This window comes from Cheilinus undulatus, linkage group 9, assembly GCF_018320785.1.
Source record: "Cheilinus undulatus linkage group 9, ASM1832078v1, whole genome shotgun sequence".
Taxonomy (NCBI): domain Eukaryota; kingdom Metazoa; phylum Chordata; class Actinopteri; order Labriformes; family Labridae; genus Cheilinus; species Cheilinus undulatus.
The window spans coordinates 17,586,395-17,605,366 of NC_054873.1; the positions used below are offsets into that span (position 1 = coordinate 17,586,395).

Genomic DNA, 18,972 nt, shown 5'->3' on the forward strand with positions numbered 1-18,972 from the left:
GACTCAAGGCTTTCACTGTAATCTCTCTGTAACAGCTGTAGGTTCAGCCACATGTTTATCAGGACTTAAGGAAGCCAGTCGGTTTGTGTGAGTTGAAAAGGCTTCATGTTTCTGACTAACTGAACCCCCCAGTGCTGCTAAAGATGGGAACAGAGGGGGCGACTGGGTTGAGATAAACCACAGATATTTAGTTGGTGAATCAACATTACAATAAACCATTTTCTCATCACGATCACAGACAGAAGAAAGGGTTGGTTGCACGAGACTTCTTGGTTCAAGTGGAGCTTTCAGTGACATCAGCTGCTAGATCAAAGGAGTATGAATCCCTGTCTGTGCATGTGTAAAGGCAAAAAATGGGGTGCAATGCATGCAGTGAGATACCTTATAAAGTCAGACACTCTTAAAGTGACCTGGAAAGTCAATCAGTTTCTATACAGCCTCTTTGACCCTCAACACTCTTTTCCAGATGTTGGCTGTTGAATCGTGAACTCAAGGCTCAGAGACCGATGAGCCTGAGGTATTAAGGTGAGAATAAAGCCGAGCGTTCTCCTCCTGGGTAACTGAAATGATGAATCACTGCAGTCAAAGAGTGCTTCCTTCAGAACACAGCTACAGTATCAGACTGAGCCGCTGTACATGAACATCTCTTTAGACCGTGTTCAGCACAGAAAGTGTCAGCTGATAAAGAACAGAACACGCTACAGCTTGGAACAAACTGAACGACTTAAAAATCTTAGCTGTTTTTTAAAATGTGAGAGACCGCACACATGGTGACATATAATAACAGATTTAACAGCAAACCACATACTTCATTCAGCACCAGAGTCTCCATTCAAATCATGCATGGTCAAACTTTACTATAGAGTAAATAAGCGACACCATATGGACAAAAATATTTGGCCACACCTGTTAAAAATTGAATGTAGGTGATTCAATCAGATCTGTTGCCAAAGGTGTGGAAAGTCAAGCACTTAGCCATTAAGTTGTTATTTGCAAACATTTGTGATACAAAAGGGTCATTCAGAAGAGCTCAGTGACTTTGCAATAAGACAGGTTGTGGAATTTCCTCCTTGCTGGTTTTTCAGGGTTTGGACTAGGCCCCTTATCTCCAGTGAAGGGCAATCTTAATACTTCAGCAGACATTTTGGGTAATGCTATGCTTCCAAATTTGTGGCAACAGTTTGGGGAAGGCCCTTTTCTATTCCAACCTGACTGTGCCCCAGTGCACAAAGCAAGGACAATAATGATGAGTTCATTGTTGAAGAACTCACAAAGAGCCCTCATCTCAACTCCACGGAGCACGTTCAGGACGAACTGGCCTTCTCGTTCAACATCAGTACCTGATCTCATAAATCCTCTACAGAATGAATGGGCAAAAATTCCCACATAAACACTCCAAAATCTTGTGGAAAGCCTTCCACAAAGAGTGGAGGCTGTTATAGCTGCAAAAGGGGGACCAACTCCATATTAAAGTAAATGTATCTTATTACAATGTCTTTAAAGTCCTGGTTAGTGTAATGGTAAGGCGTCCAAATACTTTTGTCCATATAGTATAAGTGCGACCTGTTAAATTCCACCTGTAGGCCACGTGATGCATCCATTACGATAACAATTTAGGTCCAGGTCATCTCCTTGACAGCTGGAATGTGTTATGTTTTACAGGACACATTATATTAACACGAGCCGTCGGCAAAAAACAAGAAGTTGGTCCTAAATTTCTGACATTCATTTTAAGTTATGTTTCTCGTTTTACTACAGTACATGTTATACCTGTTATGCATGCAGCTAATTGCTAAAACCGTTGAATTTGTTTAACAAATTAGTCGGCGCAGGATTCACAAGTCGGCTAAACAAATTACCCATCAATTTTATTAACACAGGCTTGAAATCCCAGTCTATAATGCTCTTTTAAACAGTAATAAACCTCCCGCCACTAGAGGCCGCTTCAGTAAATGGCCACTGCCTTCCTGTTTGGCCCAGATGTAAACATGAGAAGCTCAGCAGTGGCTTAGCAGTTTACATGTAGTAGGAAAGAACAGCATGGTATGACAGTTTTTTTAAGTAGTAAATGGAAATAACGTGGCATGTAGGCTGGCGAGGGTTGAACTCAGGTATAACTTCCACCCAAAGTGAAAAGAGGCCACATATCCAAACACGATATTAATCTGCAAAGAGGAACAAAGGCTGACAGCGCCAGCTTGTAATGTTAGCTTTGCTGTAGAGACTATATCAGGCTAACGTCATACCTGCTGACACTATGACCCTGTGAGGAATCTGACTGTTTTCTAAGGGTTTTCTCCTCTTTGGACTAGTCGGTTAAACAAAATTTAAATTAGCCAAACACAGAAATAGACGCTTAGGAACATCCTTAATTATTACCATTACTGTGTCAGTGGCACCCAGGCCTCAGTTTTGATAGGCTGATACTTGTGTATCGTCTAGTCTAGCATTTGGTGAGTAAAACAAAAGGAAAGACACACTTCACAGCAGAGTCAAAGTAGTGCACTTTTTTGAATAAATGTATTATTGAGTGGTAAAATGAAATGCTGGGACAAATAATTGATAATTATTTACTAATAATTGATCTTATCAGTCAGGCTGATAATCAGTGTATCACTAGTTTTTAGCAAAAAAAATATATAAGGCCACAAATCAGTGAGTGGCTTTTATTTAGCACACAAATACACTGCATTACCTGTATATTATTAAGCAATAAAAGCTTACAGTAAGTAGGATGATTGATGAAAGCTGTACTTCAGAATCGAAAAGGAAACATTTAAACTGAAAATACTACAACCTTAAAAATATGGGTATTTAAAGGGACTTCTGTGACTACAGGCTTTATTTTTCAACTTGCAGATGTTTTTAATAAGTAGCAACATAAATTATCATCAAAGTTTTAATATCATAGCAGTTCATGTGAGTTCAGGTCACTTTGATTTACTCTCAAACATCCCTCAGACCAAACTAACCGACATACTGTGGACATTTAAAGAAGGGGCCTTTCAGTAGGTAGGGACAAATTTACCCAGAGTGCTCTGCTTTACAAGCATGGAGGTCTTTAGAGGAACAGTTTTCTTTTTCACACCACCTGCCTAAAACATCAGACCTGGGCTGCCTAAGTAAATACATACAGACTCACACAAACACAGGCGCACAAAGGTGCATGATATACTCCACAGCCACAGTGCTGGGTTGGTCTGAATCCACAGCCCTGGAATCTGGAATATCTTTATCTCAATATCTGCCTTGTAAAAAAACACGGGCACTTGCCAAGAGCTTTGGAAAAACATCTCACATGCCAAACCAGCAATAATGCAAATTCTTTCAACCAATGAAATTCCTATAAATATGCATGGAGATAAGCATGAATAGGGTGCTAAATAAGAAGTCTGAGAAGGCAGTGTTGGGTTATGCACTCCAAATCAAATTTATCTAAATTGATAAATCTAAATGAATGCTGGATGGAGTTTGTTTTAGCAGCTTGGTGTGAGTGCTGTTCTGTCGAATTGGAGAGGAAATAGGAAATAGTGAGCAGGGCGGTCCCTCTCTCTCACGCAGGCCAAGGATAAACAGCTGCCATGTAAATTCTGTATAAATGACGTCCCAAACAGAGCAGAACAGGTAAAGAAAACACCTCCAACGGCTCACGACAACCCAATATTTACCTCACGACAAGCACAAGCTCAAAAGGAATTTAATATCAACCAGTCTCTTTTTTTCCCTTCTGTATGCCTCAAGGAAAGCAGATAGCAGGCTGTAAACCAATGACTTTATGCCGTTTTCTCTCAATATGAGCGCCCTACTATATTTTCTACAAAGTGCTTTGGGGAATTAGAGCACAAAGAGACAATAAAATAGTCTAGACAGGCAGTAAAAAGATGTGTTTCCAACTGATGTGGCCATTAGACGTCTGTCTTTGTTAGCAGCAACATATAAACATGTTTTTCCCTATATTTCTCAGGTAGTAAAATTGGATTTTTTCCTTTTCTTCAACCAGACCAACATGCAACATACACATGGAAAAATAAGATATTTAGGGTTTTATTTGAGGGCTCAGTCTGTGGTGAGAAAAATCAAATTAAACAGCAGAGGTCATAACTTTATATTTCCTCTCGACGTGAAGCAATCTCTTCTTATCATCTTTTTGTTATGGAAGCAAACAAACCGGCCTGCTTTCGTCCCCGCCTGTCACGCAAGATTGGATTTTGATGACACTGATACTCCAGTTGTGTACTCGCCATTCTCCTTCTTTTCCCTCCATCTGCCCTTGCCATGGCTTTTCTCTTGATCTGAAGAAAAAGCATAGAGAACTGAAGTCTTACTTTCAGAAAGGTGGTAAGGTCTCTGTGTTTCGACAAATCGCCCTTTGATAAAGTCTCAAAAGCAAAGTTTGAGTTACAGGAACACAGATTTTACTTTTGCTTTGCAGCTCAAACCTTCAACGTCTTTGGTTATAAACGATGAAAAGAACTATTCATTGTGAACTACTAAATAACCTTTCCGTCACTGCCAAACTTTTTAGCTGACTCTGTGCTCAAAGTGTGTATTTGGGGCTTTTGGCTGCAGACAAGAGGAGGATTGGGACTCTTTTACCTCAGCTGTGGTTTCATGTGTATCCTTCTGGCTTTGAAAAAACATACGAGCAAATTACATGGGCAAATTAGGATGACGGTGTGTTTTTTGCAATGCTGACTAATCCTTTTGCTGTTTCAACGCTTTGTCCCACTCCCATTATTCCTTTTCAGCACAGCAGAACCGACTGACTCACCCACATTCAACAACTGCATTCACCATCAAGCCTGTGTGGAGACAATCAGCTGGATCTGGATCAAGATGTCTATGAGGTACACTGAAAAATATGATTTGAGTCGCACTAAGTCACTGTGATCCATCTCAAAGTCATTTCTACCTCTGTCGTCTCGATATTTCTCTTTAATTCACACTTATCAAGCTGTCGGCAGGCTGTTCTAGGGTCATTAACAACAAAGAACAGCTGACATCTTCTGAACTGCTCTGTTTCTAGGTCCACTTCTACAGTGGACACCAGGCTTCTCTGTTTATGCTTAGGGCTGGGACATATAGACCAAAAATCATAACTTGGTTTTTTAAGCTGACTGGCAAGAAAATATTTTTTTCTGTACTGAGGAAAATGAAGACGTGTATCACAGCTGTCATCGATTATGTATCCCAACAGCTGCCCCCCACTCCCTGACCCCAGACAGACATTCACAGGTCGTCAGAATCACGTGACTATAAAGAACCTATTGTCTAAAAGCCTGAGTTTGTCAGGCAGGTGCAGGGAGAGTTTACATTTAGTGGAACTTGCTGGCGGATAAAACTCATGCCGAGGTTGGTTGGCTATTCATCCTCTCCACCAAGTAAAATTTTTGCTTGTGTTCATGAAGAAATGTGACCCAGTTCTGTAGGCCTGTAGTCCATCAGAGAAAGACTTGGTCGACCAAAATTGCACCCAGGCACCAACAAAACGATTGGTTGTTCAGGTTAAAAAAAATAAAAATAAAAAAAAAATCACCTTGCTGGGGACCAGCTTAATCCATACAGGTTCCTTACTACTTCCTTACTCTAAATGATCCTAAAATGAACATAACAAGCCTTTGGAAGCATTAATACATTTTCTAGGCTCATCATGTCGCACTAAAAGAAATAATTAATTAAGAGACAATCAGTGTGCACCTGCCTTTGATCATATGATCTCCATGATCCCAGCGCAGTAACTCTTTCAACTCATAGCCAACAAAAAACCTCAGATCATTGTTTTTCATTCATGTATAACTAACTAATAACAGGATCACTTGTTCCAGCCTGCGCCATGTCATTTTCAAGCATAAAGCAGACAGCATGCAGCGTTTATTTATGGAGGTGAGAGGGAAAAAGTTCGCTCACCGGGACTCAATGACCAGCAGATATCATCTTTTATCTCCTCTGCTTTCTGTCTGTAAGAGAACCTAACGCTAATGTGAACACTTTAAGGAGATTAAAAGGAGATGATACCACGCAGCCTATTTGCCAACAGGTGAATTAAACTGACCGCAGGAGTTGATGTTGTCAGGGAGGGCAGAGAAGAGAGACTCAGCAGTGCTACTTCAGTGCAAACAACCTGCAACTTTGTGATGAGTTGAGGATGCGTTGTTTCTGAGCGTTAGTGCTGTAAAAATATCAGAAAATATCCCACTCTGCATCATTTTGTGTACTTCTCTACCTGTAATTCCCAGAGCTGCATTGCTCCTCTGTCCCCAGCAGCACGTCTCGACCACGCTTTTCGACCAAACAATCGACAAGTGAAAATCCCACTCACTTTTTTCAAATACCCAAGTCAGACTGAACATGAGCTACCTGAGTGTAGAGCGTTGGAATATAATCCAGTACAATATAAAATAAATTAACATCTCTGCCAAGAATACTTCAGTACACACTCCTGTAACCATGAAAATGTCTACCGTGCCAGGAAATGATGACTGTCAGCTGGTAATGAAGTCAATTTATGTTGCCATGGTACTAAGCGATAAATACTCAAACTACAATATATATTGACAGTATAATTTAAAATGTTAACACTACAATAAAGATAAGCATTGTGAAAAGGTATGGATATGTATAAAAAACTGTAAATAATAAACAAAATGAATAGCAATGGATTATGGGGTATGTAGTCCCTTGAGCTCTGTAGAGGAATAAGTACACAGGCTTGTACCTTATCTCTGTTTTCAAAGGTCGCTTTTGCACTAAATCAAATGTTTTATAGTCACGAGTAAACAGGTAGATAGTAGGCTTGGTTCATATATTCAAAGCAGCTGATGAAGTGGGTGGAAACTGTTGAGCTCTAGCTACATCCAGGCTCATCTCTACTCACAGCTGCCGCTGGCTTACAGTCCGACATAACCCTGCCCATAACTATTGCAAACTCAATGCCGAAGCAGGTCAGGAGAAGAGCGAAAGCATCTTTTCTGACATGACAATGAAAATCAGTTCTGATCTTTGCTCTTTATTTGATAAAGAAATGTGGTCAAGTTCTGACAAAACTGTTGCCATACCAGAGCTGCATCCAAGCTCAAAGCTGCATTGGCAACAGCAGTCGCTATTGGCTTCTCTAAACCCCACCCATCGCCACGTCATCGTTCTCCTCAAAAAACACTGATTGGTCAGGTCTGTTTTCAGACATGGCACAATCTTTTAAGATTTGAGCTTTGCAAGATGATGACAGACAGGGAATCTAGCCAATCCATCTGCTCTGCAAGGTTAAAGTTAAGACATTTTAGTGTAAATCCGACCTCTACAGACCTATGCATTTAAGAAAATCTTTTCAACACATATGCAAGTCTTAACTGTAAAGAAAAGAAGGCCACACAGCTTATTCCATTAGTTTGGCTCAGGAAGTTGCAAACTTTTTGCTGTTTTGTTTTAAGTCCTTTAAAATTTTAGCTTTTAAGCATTTCATAGAGTTCATTTTTCAAAAAAGTAAGCCTGTTTTGCAACCAACTAATCATTTTAAAGGGTAAGTAAGCTGACTAACTAGGGCTGTAATCTGCTTTAGTTAAGAATCCTAAGCTAAAAAAAACATACTTCTCATCTGAAACCAGGAAGTCATTGCTTTAAAAATTATACATCCATGTGAGCTCCACATGAGTGAATGCCAAACCAGAAAGCTTGACAGTCTTAAGAGTACCTAAGAGCTTAGCAAAGGGTCATTCAGCCATGTTTTCCAACCACACAAAGAGACAGTGAATGCAGCGTTCCACACTGTTAGCAGGATGTTCGCTGGTCATCTGACTTCATTGTCAATGCAGACAGACAGCCCTGAACCTCTCCAACCAAGCTGATTTCCACTAAACTGTAAAACTCTGTTTGATGAACTGCCTCACAGCTCTCTCTCGTGTTGGAATAAAAACATTTGGAAATCAAAAGAAGAAAACACACAGTGAGAAAACTATTAAACACCCATTAGAGAGAAGATGAGAAGAAAAAGAAAGCTGAAAATAGACTCTGAGCTGCTGCCCAGCTCTGGCATGGGACACTGAACACTTTTCCACATTCATCAAAAGTGAGTCTGTTGCACTCACAGCTTGCTGTAGGCAATTAGAGAGATACTTTATGTGACCATTGCCCCGATTAAACCCATCCACCCTCGACGGCAGCCCAAACACAGCACACAACCTCCTCCTGCAGGGGGAATGACACAAACTTTCAGGCTACCCTGTGAGCTTACTCAAACAAGAGCTGGATTTGGCAGCCCCATGGAGAGGTTTAATAAATTATTCCCGGCAACAACGAAGACACACAAACAGTTAGAAATGTGTCCAAATGTTTATCCCATTAGGCCCAAATTATGCTGAAGGCAAGAAGCAAACAGGCGATGATTAGCCTGTATTCCAAGTTCTTCGGGCCAAAAGGGTTGACAGTGTTTTTCTTCGTGGTGTTTTTAATTTTAAAACATGGCTACAGCTGATGTGCAAAGTGTAAATTTAGAGGACATGCCAAGCATGGAACCCTCTGAAAGATAATCATTGTCCACTGCTACCACAATATATATTATATAAGTATATATACATAAGTATAGTTGCATTTAAAGCCACAGTTTCATTTAAATTGTAGTAAAATAACATTTTAATCACGGCATGCCACTTATATTGAAGTGTCCTTTAAATCATTGTGTGTGTGATCGGTATGCATCAGTGCTCTCCTTTCTATTTCTTTGCTTACTTCTTTGTTTTTTATAAGATTTGTCTTCAGGCTTTTATGCCGTTACAGTGTTTCCCACAGACCATGGTGCAGGGACCCCGAATCCTCTAAGGGGTTCTGGGGTCATGCTCCCCCAGGAGAAAATGTAGGAATGTTTTGAAGTTAAATGCATCAATCTTTTGTGTTTTTAGAGCAAAATGAAGAGGCAAACTCTATAGACTTCATTCTCTTTAACAATTTTCTAATTCAATCAGATGTGAAATGATTATAATTTGATTGGCCAATTCCAGATTTTTAAGTTTGTCCTTGCCTGACCTGACTACCAAGATTTTGGATGATACAGATTTTTTTTCTCAAGAAAATATCTGTTATTGACTTCTAAAGATGACCTTTAACATTGTCCTTAATGGATTTTGATTGTTATTTTCATAATGCAACATCTACTGTCTATAAATGTTTTATATAAAACATCCTCCAAACTGCAGCAGGTCACATGACCATCTCTGGTGTTAACTAAAACTTATCTCGACCAGAAAACTGTGTCACAGCCCTTTATTTCCTGTATTAATGTTGACATTCATTCCATTATTTAAGCTGGAGTTATTATCTTGTGTGTATAAGCCAATTAAACAAATTTATTTAAATGATACATGAATGTAATTTTTATGTTAAGTTTGCATTCTAGAGAGAAAAAAATTGTTCATTATTAAAACTCTCAGGGATTACTCCAATCACAAAAACAGAGACGTTTACAGAAGCTGTGTTCTGACTTCTGAAGGTGTTGTGAATTATCTAACAAATAACTAAAATCAGAGACAGTTTCACTCAGACAGAAATGAAAACTGTTCAATTGAGAGCTACTTTCTCTCTCTCTGCCTTATTAGCAGCCTTGCAAAGCAGATGGATCCGCCCGTTTCCGTGACAGCACCAATAAGCGTCGAGGGGCAGTGCTTTCATGTGCAGCAGAGTTGTGACTTAAGCAAGCAGCAACAAGAGGCCAGTGCAATTATTGTGGAAGACTTTGGCATGGATGCTGCTAAAGCTTCAGTTTTATCAGGACTTGACAACATTTCTTCATTAAAAGAAGAACAAAGAACAGCAGTGAGTTGTTTTCTTTTAAAAAACGACAAAAGTCGTGTACTGACACGTCTACAGTCGCCATGATTTGAGTTATGCAGTTCTCTATGGGGTTTACTCCTTCGGTAGGGGCGCACCTCGGTAGCGTCTACATCACATATTTTGTTGCTCTGATTGGCCCGTAAAGATGTGACAGAACATTCATCCATCACCCTCTGAGTTTTTTTAAAAGGCTCTGCCCTTTACCAAACGCTGTCTCTGAGTGGTTTACCAGATGGATGTGTGTCAGGTTACCTTATTAGTGGGTACAGAGAGTTTTTAAACATGTGCTATATCTGTTATAATACTGTTATTATTTCCTGTAAAGTGAAGCGTCTCACTGAAGCTCAGTCTTTTCAATCACATGCTCGCACACTGACGTTTTGACAATAAGGACGAGAATATTACAAGAATATTCATTGATTTAGAGATTAAGGTAGTGCGCTATGCAGCCCAAATACAGCTGAGAGCGACACGTGGGAGCATGCGATTCCATATGAATAGGCAGATTCTACATGGTTATATGATGAAGACGAACAAGTGTTTCACCTGAAATGCTTCAAGGCTCCGTCTGAGATTCTGAAGCTCTCACGCAGTGCAGAGCGTCTGTCCGCGCCTCACTCTGTGCTCGCAGTATGGCCCACGTGCACGTACAGCTCAAATGGGATGTAACGTTGGCGGAGTAAATTAGACTTTGGTGGTAAAGATTAGAATATGGCGGAGCACCATGGTCTATACAACTGATAGGAAACCCTGCGTTATTATAGAGGAAGACCGTGGATAGTGTCAGAAACAAGGATGAGAGTGGGGAACGACAGGTTGGACTCGGGCTGCATGTGAACATGGGGCACAACCAAAAAAGTTGGCCATCTGCACCCCTTTTATTTATTTGTTTTTTAATGTATCAGGTCGGTCCTGGATGAGCCCCCAATTTGTCATGACCTGGCTCAAAGGACAGAAAATAAGAGATGTGTATGATTTAAACTAAAAAAGGGGAAATGTTTAATCATGTATTAACTTAAGTGTTATATTTTCTCTTTATATTGAGTTTTATATTTCAACGACACAAACAATAACTAATAGAAAATGTGATAAAGTTCTACAGTTTGGAACTGAAAACGGCTTTTAAAGTTTCTGAAGGAATGAATCCAAGGGCTTGTATAGTCTCCAGAATTTGTCAGACTCATGATTGAGGTCATGAGTCAGTTTCTCCAAGGGGTAGAGGGCTGCGACTTGTGAAATCCACATGTCAGCTGATGGGACCTTTGCAGCAGACCAATGCAGCACGATACACTTATTTGAGAAAGAGACAAAAGAATGGTTTTGAGATTTGACATATGTATTACAGAGATCATTAGCAGTATGACTCAACAGATAAAATGAAGAGGATAATGGAAACTGTTGCCAGTTATCTCCTGAATCACAGAGTGAACCTCTCTCCAAAATTCCTGGTCACATGAGTAAAACATATGGATATATGTACCTTTATGTAGTACTTAAATGAAAGGCTTGAAGTGCTAGGGAACATTCGCTGAGTTACAGAGGTATAAAATATGTTCTATGAAAGAATTCAAAATTTTGTTCATGTATAGTGATTTTAATACATTTTGGCAAAATTTCAGAAGAATCATAGCACTGCAGTAAATCATAAAACATGTAGACAATACTTTTAAGTGCTTTGGTTCCAGTTCTGAAAGTTTCAGTCAGATTAAATCTTTCTCCAATACATCGACATAGTGAAGTGACAGATGTGGAGGTACCAGAAACAAATATTTATGTGGCATAAAAATGATTTATAATCTGCTCAGATGTCTCAAAGGAGCAAGAGCTCAATATGCCAGTAAAATCTAAGAGACCTTAAGATGACTACTCTAATAGACCAGTAGCTCTGATTTGACAATGAGAGTCAGGATTTAATGCTAGAGGTGATCAAGCAGATGTAATAGAAGGAATTTTCAAGAGCCTATTGACTCTGGTTTTATTGAAATAACATAGGAAAAAACTAAATGAAAACCTGGTGCAACAAGGAGTATGCCTTGGTGTTAGCAGGCTGAAAGCTGTAGTAACGGTGGCCTCATACAACTGGGGACTGGTCAGGCCTGCCAGGTGTGGCAAGCACCATCCACCAGGAAACTGCAGGAACAGAGACAGACATAAGGGGCAACACAGAACAGCCGGCAATGGCTGCAGGAGGCTGTAAAAGTCTGATAACCTATCAGGAAGAGCTTACATATAACTAGCCAATCACAGCAACTCTGTTAGGAGAATGTTCTGGATGGCATCAGCCAAGTTTCAATCTCAAAAAGGGTCGCCACTGTGAGCATGTGAATTCATCCAATAGCCCATCTTTTACCCAGTGGATGTTTTTCACTAAAACGATGAAATTCGTTGTTCAAATTAAGAGTAGTTCAATGGAAGAGGGAAGTGCACAAAATAAAAGTTGGAAGCTAAGTAGTGACCTTGAAGTTGACAGTGGTGGAGTTCCCTCATATCCAAACATTAGCTTTTTATTTTCACCTATTGTGCTTAGCCTTCAAAATGTGAAATTAGTGTTCTTTTGTAAAGATTATTATCACTGATGAACAAAATGATTTAAGTGGAATTAACTTTGTTTTCACCAGAAAGCTTATTATAATGATAACCTGTGGCTCAATAATCCAAATACCCATAGAAAACACATACAGCAGGTGTTTGGTCAGTGGAAACTGGTCAAAGGCTGTCCCACTGTGAATGCTCCACTGACATTTTTTTTCTTTTCCTATATTAACCTTTATTTATAATCACAGTCTGATTTTACAAGTTAATAAAATAAGGGTTGTAAACCAGCCAGATTTGGATTAAGAATACAGGTCTGCTCTGCATAAATTTTCAATCTTATTTGAAATATTTGGTGATAATAATCAGCATATTGTAGATCAGCTGGTTACAGTGAAGCTGTTAAGTTTGCCCGGTAACATGGGCTTAGAAATGTAATGGTGAGGGCAGGGCTGGCTGGTGAAGCAAAGCGGGAATCCTCCCTGAGCCTCATCTCAGTTCAGTCTGAACTGTTTTTGCTTGTTAGGTCCTTTGCAGAACTGAGCCACACTGCATGTGTTTATTCCCAATTAAATGTTCATGGAGCTTGCTGGCACTTTCGTAATAAGCATCGATGGAAATGTTTTCCACTGCAAAAAGCAACGCAAGTGTTTTTGTCTTCGGTTAATGATGGCTTTGTTGGGGTTGGATAATTATGAAAAGCTTGATCTCTGCTTCAGAAAGGGAACATTTTTATAGCAGACTTAATGTATTGTTGATCACTGAGCTGGGAAAAGATCGTGAAACTTAATTGTAATTGCTTGTATTTGACTGATTTTTTTAACACTACAATGGTATTTCTGGTGTCTCATAAGGGTTGGGCACTTTTTGTGCATAATATGTAAATAAAGTACAATCAATCACTTTTGTCATAATATCTGATTACAGATATTATAAGCCACATTTACCTGACAAGTCCAGATACAAATTTAAAAAACGGAGCCGACTAATTTATAAAGAGCAAAAAAAGCTGCCAGTATTGAACAAGATCTAGTCCAGATATGACCCCTGGAAATGGCCAAACACCTTTTTTGCACATTCAATAACAAATGCACATTTCCTGCTGGAGATAGTGTCTGCCCACAAACACTTTTTTGTAGACTGGATGCACCTGCAAACTTTCTAAAATCGGAACATGCTCAGGGCTCAAAAACTATGCAATTGCAGCAAATGTGTTCTTATAATAATCACTGCAGATACAATTAGGTTCTCACACAACTCGGTTCTCGTTGCTAGGGCTCTAAAAGGTTCGTACTTGGGTTCTTGCCCCATTGGCATTTTCATTTTTACCTATTATAAGCTAGTCAACCTTTTTTGCCTTCTGGATCTTGAAATAAGATTTCGATATGGACTTGTAAGGGATGTTTTGGTGTAAAATGATTGTAATGAGGTTCTTTTGACAAGAAGTTAGACAAAGTAATTTTCTTAAACTGGAGTTTTGTGTTGACATTCCCCCAAATATGTTTTTGCAATTGAAAAAAATTGTAACACTTTAAAGCACTTTCTCTGAATTGCTTTTTATGATGCAGAGATTCTCTGTGAAATATGAGCACTTGCTCTGACCCCAAACTTTCCAAAAAGGCAGGACACTAACCAGAACCATGACATCAGATCAGCTGAGACAAAAAAGAACCCTTTAGAGGGATTTCTTCAATGGAAAAGACAACAAAATATGAAGACAGAGCAGAATCTCCCACAATGTCAGAAACTTTGATAGATCTCCAATCACAGGCCTGACATAAATCTGTTTTACTAGCAAGTACAGACTGCTAAGTACAACTATAGACTTTGTAGCCTAATATATATGACATCCAACTGGGTATTTAAGGGACAAGTTCTTTTTTTTAATAAATAAACACTTTCACTGTGAGAAAAGAGACCACAACATATCAAATGACAAACAGTACAGCATGTGGAGAGATTACCTTCTATAAACCATCTCCTTGAACAGACTGCAAACACTCCATAGCATACACTGTGATCCCAAAGTCAACATTTACACACTCATAAGTCTGGTTAAGCCTGGGCCTAGGCAGCAAGAGAAACAGCTTTAGAAGAAAGAAAACAGAGGCTGTGGTTTTCTTTACAACAGTCCAAAAAAAGAGCTTATATCAACAGCTCTAGGAAGTGTCTCCTGGTGTGAACTAACAGGCAGCCTCTGGCCATTTTGGAGAAGCATCAACCAAGTGCATGTTCTTCTGAGGCTTTTTTATTATTGAGACATGAATGCAAAAAGGCTCCAGCAGTAAGTCGTAAAACGGGAGATAAAAGCTGGAAGGAGTGAGAATGCTTCTCTTACCTCAGGTGCTTTGAGTTGCTCTTCTTCTGCACATGTTGCTGTGTCAGAAACCTGGCTCTGCTTGTCAGAAGTTGCTCCCAATTCTCTCTGATTCAGCCAACAAACACAGACGTATGCTCAGTTCATGAGCAGCTCAGAAATTATACTTTTGTCAAACATAAACACCTAAACCTAAGAAGCAGTCCTACCTTATAGTAGCCTGAGACCTGCTCTGCTATGCTGTTGATGTGCAGCATGTACTGGTGGAGTCTCCTCTGGTACTGGAGAGCAGCGAGCTGAGCCTCGTTCTGCAGGTTGGACACCTGGGCTAACAGGTACTGCTCCCTCCGGTTCCACCTCAGCCTCGACATCCGAGCTTCGTGCTCCAAAGTCAGACTTCTTTCCTCCAGGGCATCGGTGACCGAGCGCAGAGCGTCCACGCAGCAGTGCTCCTCCCCGGTCAGAAGAAGCCCGCATCCTCCTTGACAAACACCTTCAGCACCGTGACCCAGCTCCGGCTTTGTTTGAGGCTCCATCCCGCCTGGCTTTAAGTTCGTCTCCTTGTCTTTGCCCGAAGTGGGGCAGTCAGCGCACATAGTTTACACAGACAACTTTACACGGAGCACAGAGTTAGGACAAAGTTGTTGCACAAGTCTGAACACATGAAGGAGTGAGAGAAAGTTTGACCGGTCTGCGCAGCTCCGGCTGAGCTGAGGGGCTGCACCAAATCTCGCTCTGCATGAGATGAGGATTGAGGAACAGCTCTGAGTCCGAAACTGACGAGAAAACTTCAGCCCGCTGACTCATTTCTGCTCCATATTCTCAGTCTCAGCGGTTTTTATTCTGCTTGACATATAGACAGTGTGTTCATCTTACAATTTAACGTTTAGTGAAACCTTAATCACAAAACCGCATGTTCTTTAGCACTGTACAATGGTGAAACAGCCAAAGTTACTGTTGACTTGACATGTGTCATTCCTCCTCACCAGCAGAGGGCGCTGGGTGTCCCATACAGCAGGATAGTTGACTGGAATAATACAGCTGTGATACTTAGTCTAAAATAACCTGATAACCTCAAATCACGAAGCTGTGGAGGACCAACTCTGCCAGTTCTAAAAATCAGAATTGTGAAAATATTTTTTAATCTTAAATGACCTGAGGTTGACATTATGATATTAAAAAGACGAAATTATGTGACAGAAATAAAAATTATGGGATAAAAGGTCAGAATAATGAGAATTAGTAAGAATTATGAGATAAAAAGTCAAATTTTGAGATAGTATGTCACGAGATAAGTCGAAATTCAAACTTTCTATCTCATATTTTATTTGTAAGAAAAAACTTAATTTCTAATCATTAAGAATCTAAATCTCATGATTTCAACTGTTTGTCTTAAATTATTTTGACTTTTAAGTCACCATTATTACTTTACAACACATGATTTTGACTTTTAATCATAATTTTGACATTTAGCTCATCATAATGGCTTATTATACAACTGACTTTTATCTCATAACTTTTACTTTAGCTCCTCTTTGACTTGCTTTCTCATAATTGACATTTTATCTCATTATTTGACTTATCGCCTAAACCTAACTTTTCATTTCATAGTTATGACTTACTATTTCATAATGTACCTTTTTAATAAAAATACTTTTCACCTCATAATCATGCCTTTCTATCCACCCTTTCCTTAACCTTTTATGTTACAATGATGACTTTTTTACTCATGATTATGACTTTATAACTCATAAATAACATTTAATCATAATTTTGACTTTTCATCTCATAATTGACTTTATCTCATAACCATGACTTATTAATCACAATTCTAAATTTTAGTACAACAGTTTAAACTTTTTCTATCTCATAATTTCAACTTTATATATTTCAATTAATACTTACTTTCTCAAAATTCTTCCTTTTTAACTTACAACTCTGATTTTTTTAATCTCACAATTATGACTTAATATATCGATTGACTTTTCATCTCATATGTTTGACTTTTTAAGTAGGAATTTGGAATTTTCATCTCATAATTTATACTTTCATTGTATTATTTTTACATCCATCTTACAGCTCAAAGTTCTTTATTATAATTATGACTCAATATCTTGTAATTTAGTTCAGAAATCAGAATTTCAACTTATCATATAATTTTGACTTTTTAAGTCATAATTTTGAATTTTCATTTTTCATATTTCTATTTTTATCTCATAATTTGACTTTCTGTCTCATAGATTTGACTTTCTATCTCACAATTTCATCTGAGAATAATCATATTTTTTTCCTTTTTGAAGTGGCAAAAATGGGCTTCCATATTAAAACAGACTCTTTCACTGGTTGTGTAGAAATTAAACAGTACTAATAAATGTACATAAAACTAAGTAACTGCTCTATGGTATCTATAGCATGGACCCAGGGGTGATTTTAGTGACTTGGAGGCCCCAGGCAAAGAACAATAGGAACCCCCCCCCCCCCAGTGCAGTGTGCCACTGATAACACATCTAACTCCATTCAGTGTAATATCATCTGCATTATAACCAACATCTGTTAGGTTAAGTTTTAGTGAATACTTGGTTACATCAAGCTGGACAAACTGCATCCACCTTAGACAGAGAATAAAATAACAAACGTAAATCTGATGTCTCCTCCAAAGAGATATGAGAATAAAGACTCTCTGTACTTAAATGATTTTATGTGCAAACTAATGACTTTTCTTCATCATTTTCTGAAGTTCATGTACTCTCCTGTTCTTAGGGTTTCATGTTTTTAGGTACAATATCTTAATAATTATATCTGGTCCAAGGTTCCATCAAGACATCAATGCAGTTAATTTGTATTTCTGCATCCAATCAGCCGTATTACATGGGTTTTTATTATGTTACTAAGAGAAAAATACAACAGGCTTTATTTTCAGTAGTTGTTTTCATTGAATCATACTGTACTGTAGGAAAACAGGAGTGTCAAACTCATTTTGGGTTGGGGCTGGATGTGCTTCAATGAGACGTCCTGCTTTTGGCTGGGGAATTTTTTAGCAACATTAATACGACAAAAGCTGATACATCGGCTGCTGTAATGTTGAGAAAGAAAAATGATCCAATATTAGATGCAAGTACCATTTAATGAGTGCACACTAAAAGGTAATCTAAAGAGGTTAGGCAAAAACATGCTGCCCCTGTAAGATATGACAATATTTACAGATTTTAATGTTTTAAGGACCCACTGATGATGAATTTACAAGACTGAAATATTTGTTATGAATATACATTCAACATGACTGTTTATGGATTTAAAACAGCAACCTGACGTCCACAATGCCTGATCTGACCCTTATTTTACCTGGCCTGGGATCAGGGCACAGAGTCCAGCGAGGAGATAAGAGAAAGAGAAAGAGAGAGAGATGGGGAGGCACGGAGTGACGGAGACAGAGACGAGGATTTTGTGGAGTAAAAACTTGACTTTTCAGCACATGTCTGAGCCCCTATAGTAGTTCTTCTTCATGTCCACTCTCTGAATCCCCCTGACATCCCTGCATGCATCATCTCCGTGCGTAATTATGGATGAGCTGTGCCAAGATCAAACATGCCGACCTCGCTTGTCATAGGACAGTCTGTGTCCAGATTAGGACTGAATGTTCAGTTATTAAGTCATTTTAACTGTTATGAGGAGAATTTCTACCGTTTAATGAGAGCTGGAGTTAAATACGCCACAGGATTTATAAACGATGTCCTGTTTAAACTTAAGTGATCAAGACCACAAGTTCACTTCTTGATGACATAAGATCTTATGTAAATAAAATTAGGTTATATTAGTCTGGCATTACAGATGTGTTTTAATGTAGGATTAAATCAGGCTGGAGATTAACTAAGTCGCTCTCCAAAGCTTGATGCCGATGGCTGCGTTTGTGGTTGAGGGACAATTACGCAGAGAAAGTGTTTGTTATCCTGAGAGCAGCTGTTTTAATCCCACTCGGGAAGAACTTTGGTACTACAAGGCAAAATCCTCTTGCTTTGAAATTTGTTAAAGCTTATGCAAGAATCTAGTCAGAGGTGTGGACGGGACAAGACTCACTGAGAGAGCAGAGGTGATGCTGCAGCTGCGCTCTGCCGTGCGTCTTTTTTATGATGTTCCTCACGGCTTTAAATGCTAAACTATGAATAATTTTCTTTGACCTGGGGAGTGGCAAAAACACAAGTGAGCTATAATTGTAGGAAAACAAACCTAGGCAAATTCTTGAGGCCCCCCTTATGGACGAGGCCCCAGGCAATTGCCTATCTTTGCCTAATGGTAAAACTACCTAT

The 18,972-nt window shown here is 39.1% G+C and overlaps 1 protein-coding gene across 1 annotated transcript in view; it reads right to left on the bottom strand.

Moving 5' to 3' along the window:
• Positions 1-15,343, bottom strand: part of LOC121515304 (PDZ domain-containing RING finger protein 4-like) — a 227,645-nt gene extending 212,302 nt beyond the window's left edge. The window contains exons 1-2 of the mRNA XM_041795999.1: positions 14,878-15,343; positions 14,690-14,776 (exon numbers count right to left, since the gene is read on the bottom strand). Of these exons, the coding sequence (XP_041651933.1) occupies positions 14,690-14,776; positions 14,878-15,264 (474 nt within the window). The 5' untranslated portion in view covers positions 15,265-15,343. The remainder of the gene's footprint in view (positions 1-14,689; positions 14,777-14,877) is intronic.
• Between the last annotated feature and the right edge of the window lie 3,629 nt (positions 15,344-18,972).